The 18063-nt window shown below is 51.4% G+C and overlaps 1 protein-coding gene across 2 annotated transcripts; it reads right to left on the bottom strand.

Moving 5' to 3' along the window:
- Positions 1–248: 248 nt before the first annotated feature.
- On the bottom strand, positions 249–16047 carry MRPS18A (mitochondrial ribosomal protein S18A). Of its 2 annotated transcripts, XM_032862074.1 has the most exons (6): positions 15905–16047; positions 9059–9090; positions 6549–6656; positions 4026–4149; positions 3715–3784; positions 249–656 (listed from the first exon to the last, which is right to left on the bottom strand). In XM_032862074.1, the coding sequence occupies exons 1-6, from the start codon at positions 16014–16016 to the stop codon at positions 512–514; spliced, it is 591 nt and encodes a 196-aa protein (XP_032717965.1). In that variant the 5' UTR covers positions 16017–16047; the 3' UTR covers positions 249–511. The 2 variants fall into 2 exon arrangements, with proteins under 2 accessions (XP_032717965.1, XP_032717966.1); XM_032862075.1 differs by lacking the exon at positions 3715–3784 and having other exon boundaries at positions 594–656.
- Between the last annotated feature and the right edge of the window lie 2016 nt (positions 16048–18063).

Genomic DNA, 18063 nt, shown 5'->3' with positions numbered 1-18063 from the left:
AAAGGGCTGGGGGAGGAGGGGATGGCTGGGAGTCCTCTGAGGAAGGCAACCCAACTCACCTCCTCACAGCCCTCGAGCCAAGGGCTGACGGCTGTCAACACAGGGCATGGGAACCCACCTGGCTCGGAAACTTCCTCTGGTGGCATTCATGCGGCCTATCACAAGCTAAGTGACTCAGTGCTCAAGAAGTGGCTAGAAATGGGCTCAAGCCCCCTGCACTTCTCAGGCAGTAAGTACACACACAGCGGCAGAGTCCATGAACCTGGTTTATGACATTCTTTTGGGGAGAGCTCCTATGCACCAGCACCAGGCGCTGCCCAAGGCAGTCATGAGACCACAGCTGCTGCTCAGGGACCCAACCACCTTCCCAGTGCTGCTGTCAGGCAGGCTGAGGGCTCTGAAGTCGGTCCCACTGCCTCCTGCGTCTGCCACGCCTGCCGGAGGAGCTGGGCTGCCGTGGTGCGACAGGGCCGGAGTGTGGGAGCTCTGGTCACGTTTGCAGGGAGCCCAGTCAGTGATATAACACCAGAGGCCTTCCTGAGTAGGAGACGTTGTCTTTCAGGAGGGGTGACCCCACAGCCATACGCACTTTGTTCCAGCGGTGGCCTTTATTATAGATGGGCTTGACAGAGCGGGGAGACCAGCGGGTCAGGTACCTGTGGAGGGAGAGCAGTGATGTGGCTGGGAGAGATGGGGGCCCATGCTGGAGCTGGGACGGTGGGTCATGTCTCCTTGGGCCAAAGCCTTTCACCAGTTTCCCTTCTCGTGGAGCAGGGACTTTTCCTGGGAGCAACGGCTAAGTGTGCCGTAAACAGATGGGCTGGGCTCCTGCTGCTGCAAGCGTGTGTGGCCAGGGTCAGGCAGCCCAGGGCCATGCGCTCCCTTGATCTTTATGAGTTGTCAATTTTTGTGTGTATACTTGCTGGGGGAGGAGGCGGAGAAAGAGGCTGTCCAGAAAGCAGATCATTCCTCTCTGGCCTCAGTCATGGGGAGAGGAGAGGCTGATGTAAGGCCTGGAGAGATCCGTAAGGCCTGGAGAGATCCTTCCCTCTTCCCTACTTGGCTCACTCTGACACTCCAGCCTTCCAGGAGCTCCCCTGGATGGCCATCACTGATGCAGGACCCCTGCCCCTCACCCTCATAATGGGAGCCAAGGGTGAGGGCCTGTGGCACAGACCTAGCCCGGGAAGGTTCACGTAAGCAGGAGGGGGATGGGGAAAGATGGCTGCCGCCCACAGTCCTTTGGCCTCCTTTGGGGATGGCCAGGGCCCTGACAGTTCCCGGAAAAGTGGCTCATGCCGGCTGTGACTGGGGTTTACTCCATCCAGAATGAAACTTGGATCCAGTCCAGAGAGGCCCACCCTTCGTCCTGAAAGCTCAGCCATGGCAAAGCCAGGCTCCTTCCCGGCCTCCACTCTAGGCTGGGGTTCAACCCAGCTGCTGCTAGAGACCCTCACATGAAAAATTTTATCATTTAAAAAATTAAACACCTTGGTTGAGAATTTTTAGATAAAACTGAAAAAAAAAAAAAAAAAAAAAAAGACTACTAATTCACACATTTCAACTGAGCTCCCCTTCCCTGGACCTTGGTTTCCTGCTCTTAGCCCTGTGCAAAGGGAACAGCTCTGAACAAAGTAAAAAGCTGTGGGAAGTGCTGCCCTACACTCCAAGTGTGATGTGGACAGCAGCGGTGGGGAGGTGGGATGGACACACGATTCTCTACATGTAACATCAATGTCAATGCCCCCAGCAGGAAGGCCTCTGTGCACTGGGTGGGGCCTACGGCTGGCTTTTCTCTGGTTGGTGGTGCTGGGACAACAGAAGCGTAACGGTGAAGGGAGGGGAACACCTGGCAGGTCCTGGAGTCAGCATCTCCGTTTTCAGAGGGAGTGGGGAGTAAGAAATGGGAGTGTGGGAGCAGGCTCCCTAAAAGGAATGTGCAATGAGATTATGGACCCCGGGAGGGCCTGAGGCTGACCAGCTTGTCCAGAGCTGCTGCCTTCAAGCCATTTTCCCCTGCCCTGGAGAAAGTGGAGGGATGCTGGGCTTCAGCTAGCCCCGGGCCTGATGCCTGTGCCACATGGAATAGCTGCTGATGGCTTGGGGGGGGTGGGGGCGGCGGCAGCGCAGCTACGTGGCCTGAGTGGCCTCCAGTTAGCTCTCTGGGGAACATTCCAGCTCTAGGAAAAACCAAGGTTCCTTCATACATCTCCTGAAGGGGCAGGAGGAGGAAGTGTGGCTCCTTAGGGCCCAGCAGGGCCTGGGCCAGTCCGAGGCAGCTCAAGGCCCTCTGGATGGAATCATCAAGTCCCTTGTTGCAAGAGAATCACGCTCCTCCTAGCCAGGACTCCCCCTCCCCCTAGAGTGGCCTTTTGCAACCCAAGAGCCCCCACACATCATCAATCCTGTGTCACGTTAAAGGACACCGGATATATGGGAGGGAGCCTGGCCTTGCTTCAAAGGCCTGAGGGCAGGATGGATTGTGTCCTTAGGCAGGCTGCTGTCTCTTTACAAGTCAGACAGGAGGGTGGGCTCAACTCCCAAATGGTCCAGAGCATAAGTGGGAAAGACAGGAAGAGGTTAATATGTCTTGCCCCACCAGGGCTGCTGGTGGCTGGCCCAGCTAGCCATGTGGGAGGCACAGGTGGAGATGGGCATGAGGCCAGGGCACTGCCAAGGTGTCAGTGAAGACCCAGCTCTGGCCCTGCGCGCCCCCAGTCCAGCCACCCGGAGCTGAAGTCACCTGGCCTCCCACCCTCCGCAGCTGCATTCTGTTGGGGATCAGCCTTGGAGGCTGGCTGTGGATGGGTGTCTTGCTTTGCTTCAACCATCTTTGGTCTCCTCCAGAGAGCACTTACAGTAGCAGCTGGACAGACTGAAGAGGGAGGGGCGCTGAGAGGGCAAACAAAAAGAAAAGACCAGAATCGATTTCCTAGACCTGGATCTACTCTCAGGCAGGGGCTACTGCAGATCTGGGAGGATGTGAGTGTAGTCGTGTCAGAGAAAGGGGAGAGGTCATCATAGAATGGCTGTTTTGAGGGCGAGACCGGAATCTGCTCCTACACCAGAGGGGGCCCCACTGCCTCAGCTGGAAGGCAGACTGGCTGATTCCAGGGTCTGGGGGTGTTCCTCTGTTCTACAAAAGCCCAGAACCTCCCAGTCTGCCCTGGGCAACTATCCAGGTTAACTGCATGACCCTAGGGAGCGACATGGAGGCTGAAGTTCCACAGTGCACAACGGGCACAGCGATACACAGTGGCTGCACCCCAAAGAGCCCTCCCCTTTCTCAGGCCTCACTCTGCCCTTTAATAACCCCAGTGCTGGGATACTGAGAAGTTTGTAGAAGTGCTCTGACATTCCTATAGCAACCCAGTATGATGTCATAAACAGGGGATTAGCACATTCTAATGCCCAACCGGCAGACCTTCTTACCCTCCCTGCCCCTGTGCGAGGTGCCCAGCTGGGATGGGAAGAGAAGCAAGGCCGAGGCCAGCAGGGGAGGCCACAGAAGTGTACCCAGGATCCCCCGCAGCAGTGCTGGGGCTGAAGGGGGTGGATGCTCACACGAGGAGGGATGGAATAGACAGCCAAGGGAGCACTCTAGCCTTCCTGAGCTGTGGGATGACCTCCAGGAAATGGCATCCCCCGTGGACAGAGCAGTGAGAGCCGAGGGCCTGCAAGGTGCTCCGGGGGGTCACGCCCGGCTTTGCTTACCGGTTGAGTTGGGGTTTGCTCTTCGGAACAAATCCTTCAGGAAGCCGAGGCCTGTGATTTGGGAACAGACCTGAGTGGAGACGAGAGCACATGTGGGATGGTCCTGCAGCTCCCTCTGCAGTTCTCGGGGCAGGAAGGAAAGCCCAAGGGCACGTGGGAGGTTGGCACTGGGGGGTGAGTTCAGCAAAGCCTCTGGATGTCCCTATCTCTTCCAAGAGGGGCTGGCCCAGGGGGCAGCCGGCAAGGGGTGGGATGGGGGGATGGCACCCAGAGCCCTCTGCCCGCCTCTTTGCCCCGAGAGGGCCTTCTACCTGCTCGGTGTGCCATCTTCACACACTCCTCAATCTTGCGGTGCTCTTCCAGGCACAGGCCTGTGATCCTCCGAGGTAGCAAGCCCCCGCAGGGCCGGATGAACTGACTGAGCAGCAGAACATCCTAGGCGAAACGGAAAGCTGTAGCCAGCCAGCCGGCAGGCGCTGAGTACGGAGCACCAGGGCCTTGCGGACTACACCGGAGGCCGTCCTACCCCAGAACCCGAAGGGGCTGATGCCCCCCCTGGGGAACCCACCAGAGACCACCCCCTCCACATAAAGCCTTTGCATACTGGTCTGCCTTTACCCTAACACAACTGCAATCCCAAGTTGGTAAGATTTCCCAACCCCAGGGGCTTCCATCACCTCCATGAGAATCTCTGAGAGATTAGAGAACAGACACTCCTCAAGAAGTATTCCTCTTTGGAGCCCAGGCAGCATCTCTCCGGGTAATGAAAGGTCTGTTAGTCTCCTTGGGTGAGGTAGAGGTGTGTCATAGATTTCCACTCAAGGGGGAGAAACCAGAACGTCTCTACCCCCACAGCCTATAGGCTACAGGCCGGAACACGCACACACAGACCCGCCAGCTCAGTTCCCCTACAAGCGCAAGGCAGCACAAGAGCTGGGGGGGAAAGGATCGGTGGTGAAGTTAAAGAGCCACATCTCTGAAGGCCCCTGTGGCCAGATGTGAATGGATTCTTGGGCTTCCTTTGGACCATCAGACTACTTTGGACAAGGCAAGGACACAAGGAGAAACAGTCAAAATCAAACCAAGAGACCACTTCCCCCTCCACCTTTCATTGGGTGGCTGAGGGGGTTAATAAAAGCCACTGCTTCTCCGAGGAGATGGGGGCCTGCCCACCGAGGGGCCTGCCGTGCCCGACTTCACCAGGTCTGTCCCACAAACCGATCTGCTGCCCTGGCAGGCGCCTCGCTGTATAGCCGCAGATTTGTTTTAATCACTGGACAGCTCCTGAGGGACCCGGGCCCCCAATTCCAACCCCTGTAATCTTGAGAATCTGGTGAAAAGAACTTGGACTGGATTATCCAGGACCAATAAACTGGGCCCGCAGCCCCAGCCCCCCACCGGAGGCTGCCAAGCAAGCTGACAGCTTTGTGGGGCTCAGGCTAATGGTGTCCTGAGTGGGAAGGGGTAAAAGGAAAACAACTTTAGCCTTTACCTCGGAGGGGATTGGATTTCGTCTGCTGGATAAACAGAGCCAAGTCCATTTCCTGGAAACGGCTGGTAGAAAGAGTGCCCCACGGTGGTTAGGCAGGTGTGGACTTCACTGCCCCATCTTCAGCTGAGATTCTAAGTACAACCAGGACCCCACTACCTTCTACGTTACAAGAAGCTGTGAACACTGCTCTGTGGTCTGCAGGTTTCCTATTACTCTGGGCGGCCATAAGCAGAAGGGCCGGGAGCGGAGTGGAAGGAGCGCCCCCCTCCCCGCTAGGTGGCCCGGAGCCAAGGCTCCCAGCCCTGGAGATTAGTTGGGTCATTCTGTTCCGATCCCATGGGCATGTGGCCTCTCCTGCTCTCACCACCTGACCGGGATCCATGCCCTTAGCCATCCCATTGCACGGAGCGGTACAGCAACAACTTGCAGGTCAAATTGGCCCAGAGCCTGCATCACCTGAAACCTAAAAATAGGGTGCTTAATGTCACCAACGGAACCCTGAAAGACAAGTATGGATTTCTCCAGGGCTGCGTCCTGCCCCCAAGACCACCCTGTTTCTAGAAACGATGGCCAGTGGTCGTCAGGATAGTAGGCTCCGCCTGGGTTTAGTACCCCAGTTTATGGTCTGGCTCTGATACTACCTGGGGGACCTGAGGCAAGTTCATCAACCTTTCCATGCCTCGAAGTTCCTTGTCTGGAAACCAAGGACAAAAAAAAGGAACTACTTCATAGGGCTATTGTGAAAACCAAGCGAAGGAAGGCCTGGCACAGCCCAGGGCCTGACCCGGAGCCTGCATGCAGTGGGGGTCACCTGTTCTTATTCAGCACATCATCTTTCCGTGGAGAGAATGGCTCTCGAGGAGCTGGAGCCACCAGGGGTCTCTGCAGCTCCAGTACAGATGGAGACAGTAATGTGTCCCCAGATCACAGTGAGGACTCCCTGAATACACCCTCCCTAAAAGAGGAGGAAAGTCAAATCCAGAGCCTGATTCCATCTGTTGGGAACACACATGGTTACAGGGCCCTGGTGGTCTGAACTGCATGCAACCAGCCCATGACCTAAATTAGTGACTCTTCAACCCTGATGACACTGTAGAATCACCTGGGGAGCTTTCAAAACTAACCATGGCCAGGCTCCACCCAGACCAAATGCAGTCCACGTCTGCGGGTGGGGCCCGAGTATGATCGTAAAGCTCCCTGGGGCAGCCAGGGTTGAGAGCCACCGTCTTTGGCAGCAAAACGAGATGCAGCAGTGGCTGGCGCTGGGGCTGCCGCTGAAGCGAACCAGCGACCGCGGCCCCCATGGCAAGCAGAGCTGGGGTCTGCGCACAGCTCAGCTCACCTCGTAGCCATACTTGTGCTTCAGGTTCCACCGGCAGATGGGGCATTGGCCAGAGGGGTTAGGGGGGTTTGGGCTTTCCTTGGGAGTCCCTGTTAACCGGCCTTCAATCTAGGAGGAAGAGAAAGAGAGCCAGTGAAGGAGAGGGCATGTGGAGCCTCAGATCCTTGAGCAACCCCCCCAAATGGTGAGATGCCAGGGAAGCTCCTCTCTGGGGGCCTCGTGAGAGTAGCTAATAGGTCTTTCCACCTCAGCAGTGGCGCTGGTTCTGCAGCTGCTGCATACTGGACCTCAGTGGGCCATGGAGATGTGATCTGGTGGCACACGAGACTCGCCGCCAGTAGACAATGCTGGGGGCAAGAGGGAGGGGTTTGTTCTGTCAGCCGAATGCTACCTTTTCTTCACTGAAACAAAACACCAGAACATTACGCTTCCCGCTCTGGGAAAAAGTGATACACGCACACGGTAAAAAGTTTCAAACTGTGCAGGGGTACATAGTTAAAAGAAGTCTCCCTCCCACCCCACACATTGTATCCTTCTCAGAGGAAACTGCCCTTCAGCTTCATCCAACAGAGGCAAGTCTGCTGGCCGTTCTCAACCAGGTGCCCCGGGGGACACTGGACAATGTTGGAGACATTTCTGACTGTCACAGCTGGGGCCTGGGGTGCTCGGGACATCTAGCCGGGAAGCTGGTAACCATGCTGCCAGGTCCAGGACAACCCCCATGACAAAGTCCTAGCCAGCCCCAAATGCCACCAGCGCCAAGGCAGAGAGCCTGCTCTGTGCCTTTACAAGCGGGGACCATGCGCACTCTTGCTGCCTTCCTCTCTCTTTTCGAAACACACATGGGAAGATCTATTCCCCTGCCCGCCTCCTTGCTTTTATCATTTTGGATGTCACCTTTCAAATCCTGCTGAGGCCACGTTTGCAGTGACCTCTGCCACTGCTGCTGTATCCTGTGACACAGCCTTGGAACTACCAAGTGCCATAAGCCAACGATCTGGGAGGCAGCTCTAATTACAAGAGGGGGAGTGCAGAAAGCCTTGCTGATTGAGGCCGTGGATTATGAGAGGGAAGTAGGGAGAGGTCTGAGGCTTTGGGAGGGAAGCAATACTGTCTCCTGGGGCAGAAACTGGGAAAAGGGAAAGCGGGCTGTGCAGGGCATTGCTACCTGACTTTCTGCCAAGGCCACTGCAGCCATGCCAGAAACGGAGACGTGCACTAGGGAAAATGTGGAGGTGCATGCTGGGTCTTGGGAGGGGGTTATGGTGGGCTTGGCAGGGGGCAGGGTGAACATTTATTGACTCCCCTGTGCCTGGCTCTGTGCTAATAACGGCTCAAACGTATCACCTCATTGTACCCCTAAGACCTCGTGAGGGAGAATTTATGACCTTATGTTACAGATGAAAAAAGTGAGACCCCAGAAAGTGAGCAATGCCCAATTAGCTGCGGTGGTGGCTCTTCACGGAGGCACGGATGGGCTTCCCTCCTCCCAGTGGGTCTTACGGTGCCATGACGTCTCCATGTTCATTTTGTAAATAGCAGATTGATGCCCCACATGAGAAATACTCCATACTCAAAAGCCAGATCTATTTCTCTCCCCCAGCATGGAGTTCCTCGGGTGAATGCTTGTTTTGGCTTTGAATAAGGGAACCAAAAGAGGAGCCCAAAGGGGATGGGGGCCCCCTAAAAAGAACTGTTTTGAGGCTAAGCAGTGAAAAGGCTGAGGAGTACTCTGGGGAAGACCCAAAGAGAAAACCCTAAGGGCTCATCCTGGGGATAAGACTGCTTTGGGAAGGACCAAGCTTGGCTGGCTGCCAGAGGGGTTAAACCCCTGGCTGACATGGAAGTTATGGAGGCTTCTGGGAGCTCTGTGGAGTGGCTGAGATTACTTGCAAGCATGGAAGGCCGTGTGAAAACGTTGTTTTTTAGGGATTATAGGATAATCTAGGCCCCGTGACTCCCCAGGAAAGGGAGGTGAGATGGGCCTGACCAGGGAAAAGGGGGAGTGAATTGTTCTAGCTTTTTAACCAACAGACAAGCTGGGGTGCTGGCTAGTAAGCCCAGGGCCCAGAGAGTGTCACCTTTTAATGGTATCCCTTAAGGAGTAGCCTGGTCTTTCTAGGCAGGCAAGAAAGGAGCTGAGATCCAGGCTTCTGGCCATGGGTCAACCTCCTTGGGCTCTCTACTCTCACCACTGCCTTGGCTTCCCCTTTGGAAAACTGATTCATCCCCAGCAAAGGACGTATCAGCAAAGACCTCTGAGACCTTATCATACGAAAGGCCACTTTGATCCAACAATGGATGCCTCAGTCCAGGCACAATGATTGTTCCTGATTCAACCACATGACAGCACAGCTTGAAAAACGTTAAGACTCTGGATTTATGGTGACAGAGGGAGCTGCCCCTGACGCCAGGAGTCCAGTTTGGGCTGGCCTCCCTTCCTCCCTCCCCCCTCCCAGGCAGCTCCAAGCGTTAAAGAGGTTGTAAGTGGCCAATTCGATGATACTTACTATAGTTGTCTTGCCTTCTTGGATCTCCACCACTACAGAGATAAAGGGGAAAAATCAGGTCAGCCATTTAATAAGGAACAGGGAGTTTCAAATAACAGCTCAAATTCTACAAATGCAGAAAATCAGAGCCTTCGGTCAGCACTCTCCCACGGTCCCCACCTGGGAAAGAAAGCGTGCAGGGTTCATCTCCGAGTGTCAAGGCTCTCTGCCCTCGAGGCTGGGTCGGGGCAAGCCCAGATGCCCAGGTAATACCATCTCTCTGGGATTAAGGGTCTGCACACTGTTTTCCTTTCTAAGCCGAGATTCAGATTCATCCTGGTCCTAAACCAAGGGAATTGGTAAGATCCGGCCCTCCCGTCGCTGGCAGTAATGACCTCAGAGTTGGGCTGGGTGGGGGCAGAAGCATCTAAAAGACCTTCAGAAGTACCTATTGCATGTGTCCTTTCATGACGAGAACCAGACAAACATAGCTTCTGACCCTGAACAACGTGCAGTCTCCGACACATGCCTGAATCAGGACTGTGCTCTGGAGGCCCCAGGCCAGATAAGGGGTAAGACAAGCTCACTTGCACAAGTTGGCCAGGGAAGCCGTGCTAAAGCTCTGAGAGGAAGCTGTGAGGGTTAAATCCTCAGCCATTCTCCACACCTTCCCTGCAGGGTTGCACTGAGCTCTGTCCCTGGGAGCGAGTGGTGACAGGGGTGGCAGACAGGGGCCTGCAGACGTTGGCCCGGGCTAGTTTTCAGGAAAGCAGGGCAACTACAAACAGAGGGGGGCTCCCTCAGCGCCCTACCCAGGAGAGGCCTCAAGGGCAGGATAGTAAAGTCGCACACATCCCTCAGGCTGTATGTATATCCCAGCTTACTCAACCAGGAGGAAGAATGACAACTTCAAGAATATTCCAAGGAAGAACCAAGCCAATGGCACATGCTTGGAAAATGTAATCAAACAAAGTTCTTAGAGAGTCCCCCCTTGTTCTCTAGTTTCTTCAGAGAGAGGGGAACCGCTGCGGTCAGTGTGGGAACCGGCACGCAGCAGAGGCTGTCAATGCTAGCTCGCACCAAGACCACGAAATACTGGTCACTTCTGACTGCTAATCACTGAGACGGAAAACTCGGGTCTGCAGAGCCGGTGGTGAACTTGTCTCATACCAGCATACCAGCATACCAGCACTGTACTGAAATAGCAGCCGGGCTCCCACAATTAGTTTTACTCAGCTTCAGCCGAGGAAAGAAGTAGTACAGCTTAGAAAGAGTCAAAGGTTGGGGGAGGGTGGGGACCTGGGTGGCTCTGTCAGTAGAGCTTTGGACTCTCTCGGTTTTGGCTCAGGTCATTATCTCAGGATTGTGAGACCACGCCTGCGCCTCACTCCCAGTGGTGGGGAATCGGCTTGGGTTTCTCTTTCCTTCTGCCCCTCCCCTCCATGCTTGCTCTCGTTCTCTAGAGAAGTCTTCTTTAAGAAGGAGCCTAAGGTCCTTAGTGTTCAGAATCCAGTGAAAGTTACGGACCTTTTCCTGGAAACACGCTCATGAGCACACACACAATCAGAACTGTGCACCTAAATGGTAACGCTGGTTTCCTCCCAGTGGTGGCAGTACGTGATTTTTCTTTTGTTCTTTATGCCTGCCTGGGTTTTAAAAATAACATGTACTGCTTTTGCAATGAAAAATAAACAGCAAAAAGAGAGAAAGAGAATGAATATCTAAGAAAAAAGTGAGGCAATTCGAACCCAACCGGAGGCCCTCAGCAGCATCTGTGATCACTGAGCTCTGCGACCAACACCTAATTGGACACAGACTGCCTGGAATTGTCCCCCATTTGTTTTCTGGGCAAGGCCATTCATAAAGCCTCATTACTCCAAACAACCAACCTGAGAGCCCCTCAGTGTTCCAAGTCCAGATATACACAAAGGAGCCACGAAGGCCAGAAAGGCCCTGAGGCTTTCTCCAGAACACTGCAGTTAACTAATCAATTCAAAGACAAACTAGTTCTCTCCCTGTAAAAGAAAATGCGTCACCTCACACACGGATCTACTTGTTCGGAACAGAGACCAGCCTGAACGGGATGTGGGTGAGACTCAGCCTGGTGCTCAGTCAGGAGGCCAGCACAGCTGCGGGGCCATGGTCCCAGGATATGTCAGTGTACCAACACGGGGGCGCAGAAGCGGGTAGAGCCCCGGCTCAGCAGGACTTCTGGGCACCCCAGGAACTTTGCAAAAACCCAACCTGGGAGAGGGATGGAAGGCAACCAAGTAAGCATCAACAGGTGAGGGCAAAGTTTCTAAGAATCCGGGGAGGGAACAAAAGACGAGACACATTCCTGGTACCCCCCTAGCCAGCAGGAGAATGAAGGCCCGAAACACAAAGCGGATAAACATGTGGTTCCCCTCTCCGTGGAGGCACTTGGGTCCTAACCATGAGGTAAACAAATCTAACAAAACACACATCACTCCCGGCAAAGAACCAAACCCTGAAGTCATCCCACTGGCCCCTGGAAAAGAGATCAAAGCCTGTGGCCAGCTCCACTTTTCGCTAGCTCCCCACACAGCAACGCTGAGCCAGTGATTCATCTTTCCCCACGCCCGCCCGTGGGTAAAACAACAGGCAGATGCTCACCTACTAGAGACAATCTGTCAAGCCAGAAAGAAGGACCTGAGAACAAGACTGAGAGTGATCAGGGCAGTGTCTCAGGAGGCCTGGCTGGAACCTCGAGAAACCCCTAGATTTTAAGCCTCTGAAAACAGGAGATAGTAATCAAAATAGTATTGCTTTCAGTGTGCATACAAAAATAGATCAAAACCAAACAGAACCTGAGATCCATTTTGCCCCTGGCCTCCTCACCACTCAAGACGGGAGTAACCATGAAAAACTGTACTAAGACATTTAGGTAGTACCACACACCTGGTTTAGAAAAAGGGAGAATCGCTCTAGTGTTCTGAGATACAGCTATTATGAAGTAGACGAAGGAAAGACATGAAACTGGAGTTTCTGGGGTAGAGTTAGGGGCAAATTTTCTACGACGGGCACTTCTCTCGCACACGTCAAATAATCCATCCCACGTGAGGCAGCATGTTTGCTGAGCACCCAGGGAGAGCACAGCCTGGTCCCACACTGTGGAGAGCTGCAACAGAACAGGAAGACAGTCTCTGCCCTAGAGGAGAAAAGGGAACGAAACCAAGTATGGGAACTTCACTACAATAAAATTCCATGCCTCGTAAAGAGGCCCTCTGAGTACTTCAGTAAATACTCACTTAGGATGGGGTCCAGGACGACTGAACTGTAACAGTCTAGGGCACACAGTGCTGGGGGGAGACTGCAGTGAACGCAGAAAGACCTCGATGGTCACACAAACACAGACTCGGTGAACTGCAGCAGTATGAAGACCCAACTGTTTTGGGAAGGGGAAGGGGGGACCCATGAACGATGTGGAGGGAGCTGCTGCAGGAGTGCCCAGAGACCAAGTCCTTCTTGGAAAAGATCCATGCAAACCAAGTCCCAAGCAGAGTAGGACAGAATGGAGCCACTGATGGCTAAAGGGTAGCACTCACAAGTCCTGGGGGAGAGGCCAAGGAGTGGAGTATCTGTTTGGGACCAGTGACTGCTCTTCTGGCCCTTGACTACTTTTTTCAAACTCCTTCCCTACTCCCCTTGTGCTCATCTTCAATTCTACTACAAGTTCTCTGAGTCTCTCATCACCTACCCCGTTCTTTTCCCTGGACCTCTGAGGGAATCTCCCTCTGCACTAGGCTTCACCGGGCTTTTTCCACTAGAAGGTTCCTCTGGACTATGTCCCTTTTAGTCTTTAAAACCCCAACTCACACACTCCCCTCTCAAAGCTTTTAGCTACAGGGCTGCCCATCCTGTCAGGCTCATCCTTGTCTGAAATGTGAGGTCCTCCAGAAAGCCCTTCAGCTAACTGGAAAAGCCTTTACTCATTTCAACATGCTCTGCGCTAGCTTCTGATGGATGATTCCTGTTAATTCAGAGAGTCACATGTGTTTCTGTTTTAAATACATTTCCTTCCCAAGAGCGATAAGGCAGGAATGAGATCTAACACAATCTTTCCCATAAAAAGCACTACATGGACTTCAGCCAGTGAACTGAGGAGATCTTTCAGGTGGGAGAACCACAGAGCAGCCCTCCCTTGGAGCACCACAGCAGTCTTCTGCTTCTGATCTGCATCTGCTTCTGATGCCACCATTTATTGGCAGGTGATCCCGGGTGGCTACTGAACACCTCTAGGCCAGATTTCCTCATGCGGAAAAAATGTCAATAATATCCGTCTTTAAAGATTGTTGAGAATATGGAATAGATGTATGTGGAAAGCCTAGCACAGTGCATGCAACAGGCACAGACTAAACCATGATTTCCATTTTTGTCTGCCTGCACCTCTCCTTGCCTTTGTGTGTCCCTCTGATTGAACTTTTGACTAGGCTTTCTCAACAGCAGCATAACTGGCATTTCAGGCCAGGTGGTCCTTTGATGGGGGGGTGGGGTAGGCATCTTGCACACATCCCTGGGCCTCTACCCACCAGATGCCAGGAGTTCCACCTGTGACAACAAAAATGCTTCTAGACATTTCCAAATGTTCGCAGGGACAAAACTGCCCCCAAACGGAGAACCACTGCTTTAGCCTAAGAGTCTCTACGGGCAAGAGCACAGAATGCGGGGCACCTGGGTGGCTCAGTTGGTTGGGTGACTGCCTTTGGCTTAGGTAGTGTTCCTGGAGTCCCAAGATTGAGTCCCGCATCGGGCTTCCTGCTTGGCAGGAAGTCTGCTTCTCCCTCTTCTCATGCTCTCTCTCTCTTTCTCCCTCCCATTCTCTCTCCCAAATAAATAAATAAAATCTTAAAAAAAAAAAAAAAGGGCACAGAATGCTGGGTGCTCATCATCTGACTAAAATTAAGTAATACTACTTGATACCCTGAAAAGTAGGATGCTTGAATATTTTCAGCAAAAAACCCAGCTTCCTGCCCACAACTTCAAATTCTGTGTGTACAATACTGTTTGGGTGTCAAATATACCAGCCGGGACCAGTCAAAATTAACTATATATGGAATATTTTAAACCTTACACATAGCAGGTAGTATATTAAGACAAAGTTTTTTTCATTTAAAGGCTCTGAAGACAGGTGGTTCTCAAGCAGAATAAAGAATACAGTAGTGCCTCCACGTAAGATCCCATCAATTCAATTATTTAGCTTTTAGGTCTGACAGCAAGTAACAGAAAAGTTACCAACCCAGGTACTTATGGAGAGAGGTTCCAAGACCTATCTGATTATAGAGTCCATCATTTTACAAAATCTCTAACTGAAAAAGTTCTAACCTCAAATACTCTTTTGAAAACAAACAGACAAAAAACTATTCCTCTTGCCCATCCTCTGGGAACATAGCGAAGAATTGTTTTCAGCTCTGAATTTCACAATGGATATGTAAATTACAGCTATTGGAGCCTGACACTTCGTAGAGACCCTCAAAAATGTTATAGGTATATGCTTATTTTGCAGCAAGGTACAGATGAACCATCTTACCATGTCCTTCCTATTATCAGCATGATTTTTTTTTTTTTGGTATCTTTATTAGTGGATTAGTTTATCTAATATTAACCAGGCAGTATCTCGATTTTGTTGTTCTTTCTAGTATACACTAGATTCTAGTGTACACTTTCTAGTATACACTAGATTCCATCTAAATTCTTCCAACATACCTATTTCCATTTCTTCATGAAATACCTCTTTGATTTCCCCAAGCTGGGACCCAGACCTCACTTCCCCTGTATCTTCTGGATGGAGGCCAAGTCCAGCTGGTTGTGGCTGGGCATGCCAGGAGCCCTGTCTGCCACTGCTGTTTGAGAGCTAAAACAGCTTTCTTTCTGAGACAAATCCAAAGGACTCCTCATTAGGTTCTTCTTTTTGGACTTTTCTGCTCCCTCTGACAACAATGATCATTCTTCTCCTCTTGGCACCTCTCAGCTTTAAAGGATACGTTGGGCAATACTATGCCAGAATCTTAAAAACATACCGATGTCACTTTTGCACATCACTCATCTCTTTTGGCTTCTAGCACTGCACAAAGGAAGGCTATGTCCTGACATAACTTTTCACTCCTTGCCAGATTTCATCCTCTTATAAGCCTGTTCAAGACACATTCCCCTCATTAAAACTTCCAATTGGGTTTCTGTTTCTGGTAACCAAATCTCCCTGTAGTTAATCATGTAAATACCTCACTTGCATTTATTAGAGCGTATGCATGTCACCTCATTAGAACCTTACTTCTCAGGAAAAGGGCTGTATTTTCTCTTTTTCCAGGATCCTCTGACAGTCAGAAGTACAGTACTTGGCCTTCAGTAAGCTCCCAGTTCAAGGCTAGAATCAGGCTGCCTTTCCAGGCTTATGACTAATGAAACACTATCCAGCATCTATCGCTGCTTCACCTTAGCTTCTATCTCTCTGGGAGACTAGCGGCACGGGCAGAAAAAGCCGCCATCAGAGCACAGCATTTTGAGAAACTAGAAACGGAGGCCCTGGGGAGGATAGCTACACGGTCCTCATGGTCCGTGGGGATACCTCTACCGAAAGCTTTCTGAATCCCGGGACAGGTTTCTTCCTGCTCCTGCTAACTAAGCAGGGCTTCCCCATCCTTCCCCGCCCCCACCAGTGAGAACACTCCCGAGCGTCAAGATACTAACCAAGGTCTGGAAAGTGCTTTCAAGCACCCCCGGCGCGCTAGCCTCTACCGCGTTTCAGAACCGCGCGAAGGAAAGGGAGGGAGGGGAGCATACGGGCTGGAGAAAGCAACCTCCACTGTTCTCTTCCTCAGCCTTGGGAGGTAGCCGGAACCCAGGACTCACCTTCCCTGAACCCGCGAGCTGGAAGCCGCGCCCAGCTGGTTGCGATCGGGCCAGCAAGGAGCCCCCGGAGCAGCCGTCTACAGGTGTACACGAGCACATTGAGGGCCGCCATCTTGAAAAACAAACGGTGACCTCTTGTGCACTTCCGCTTCCGGAACGGCGTGTGCGCAGCCGCAGTGGTGAGCAGGAAGTGTGAGGTTATAGGCTTCACGCTCCGATGCTCTTGCGCTTCCATTTCCCTAGTCTGTCCTGTTAGGGTTAAACCTAGAGATCTCTGTGTTAGGCCCGTGTTTTGTTCTGAGGGCCTAGCGCAGGTGTTCTAGCTCTGGTCTGCCAGTCCTCCGAGTGTGTCAGGTCGCTTTCATTCCCTCACAGGCTTCCTTTGTAAAAATCACATACACCACCCCTATTTACTTAAAAGCTTTTTCTTCGACTCAAATACGGATTTTCTGCTTCTTGTGGCTAAGGCTAGACCTGTACACTAGAGCTTGAAATTGTTGGGACGCTGGTTCTTGAACGTCAGTTATCAGGCCGACCTGGCATAGAATTAATGCATACCTTCTCCACCCATCTCCTTTTCCCCACCCTCGAATATGCACTTGTCTTTAATTCTCCTATACCTAACACTTCCCTTTGGTCCCAGGGCCTTCGCATAGCTATTTCCTCTACCTGCTCTTTGGCCATCTGCTAAACACCTACTTACTTCTCAGAGCTCAGCTCAAAATTCACTTCCACAATAGAGTCTTCCTTAACTTCGCTGTTACTGGCTCTCAGCGCCAGATAACTCTCCATTTTAGTACTTGACATAATGGTGTTTTACATCTATTTGTATTTTTGTCTCTCCACCAGACTGTAAACTCCGTGAAGGCAAGGGTAGTTTTTTTTTGTTGTTGTTAACTTTTATCTCCAGCAATTAATACTGTGCTGACACTTATATGTCACTTAAGTGCAGTATATAGTTGTTGAATGAGTGGAATCTACTTATAGGGTTGTTGGGAAGATTAGATAAGACTTAAGTGCTCAATAAACAAAAGCTAATTAGTAAGGCAATTACTGAGACGGCCCTTGTGCTAGGTACTTGTCATAAGTTTGATGTACTTTCATAATGAGAGGCTTGTAGTACTAAAAAGAGAACACAACTTTCCTCTTTTGGATTTGCAGAATATATAGGATGCTCCCCTAGATCTATATAAGAAACATACGCAGCTCAATTCTTCCACCTTCCGTAATATCCTCCATATTCTTTTCCACCCTCCATAATAAACCCGAAAGGGGATTTTCTAGTTATCCCACTCTGATTCATAGATGGAAAAATCAGGCTCATTAAATGGCAGAGTATTAAATGTTTCCTGATAAAGGGGAGTGAAGGAGTCCCGTCTTCCAGTTGGGACTGCAGAACAGCTGCTCCATGGGGAGCTTGAGTGGTATCACCATAGACAAGGAGGACAGTAGAAATATGGCTTGGGTTACCATAAAACATCACATTCAGCAAAGGCAGATCCTGGAGAAAAAGATCAGTCTGGGTGAATGAGACAGACATGTGAATTAGGAGTGGAGGAGAGGGTTTTGGTGGGGGTATTTTTCAAGATGTCCTGGCTAAGATCAGGAAAACCTTTGCTTTCTCTATAGCTACCACTTTCCTTCTGTATGATGACATTGAGCCCTTCCTGCTTGTATCACATCCCCTATTTCTTTACAAGTCCCCAGCTTCTGGTGATTCAGTAGCAACAAGGGCAGTAAGAGAGCCCCTACCCAGAGCTTATTTTTGGACACAGTGAGCTAAAGTATTTGAGTGTCAACCCTCTCTTCATTATCTTATCCTGACTTCTTATACTCAATTTTTATTTTAAGAAACAACTTGTATTTTGGGGTGCCTGGGTGGCTCAGAGTTAATTAAAGCCTCTGCCTTCAGCTCAGGTCATGATCCAAGAGTCCTGGGATCGAGCCTGGCATTGGGCTCTCTGATCAGCAGGGAGCCTTCTTCCCCCCACCTCTCTCTGCCTACCTCTTTGCCTACTTGTGATCTCTGTCAAATAAATAAATAAAATCTTAAAAAAAAAGAAACAACTTGTATTTTACACAATGACAAGTAATGTCATTATTGTAGAAAAGAGAAAACAGTAAAGTAACAAGAAAACATATATCACCATTAATGCAGA

Source organism: Lontra canadensis, unplaced genomic scaffold (assembly GCF_010015895.1).
Source record: "Lontra canadensis isolate GAN:19392208 unplaced genomic scaffold, GSC_riverotter_1.0 scaffold23, whole genome shotgun sequence".
NCBI classification, from domain to species: domain Eukaryota; kingdom Metazoa; phylum Chordata; class Mammalia; order Carnivora; family Mustelidae; genus Lontra; species Lontra canadensis.
The sequence above is the reverse complement of the archived record's forward strand: the minus strand, read 5'-3'. Positions and strand labels throughout refer to the sequence as shown.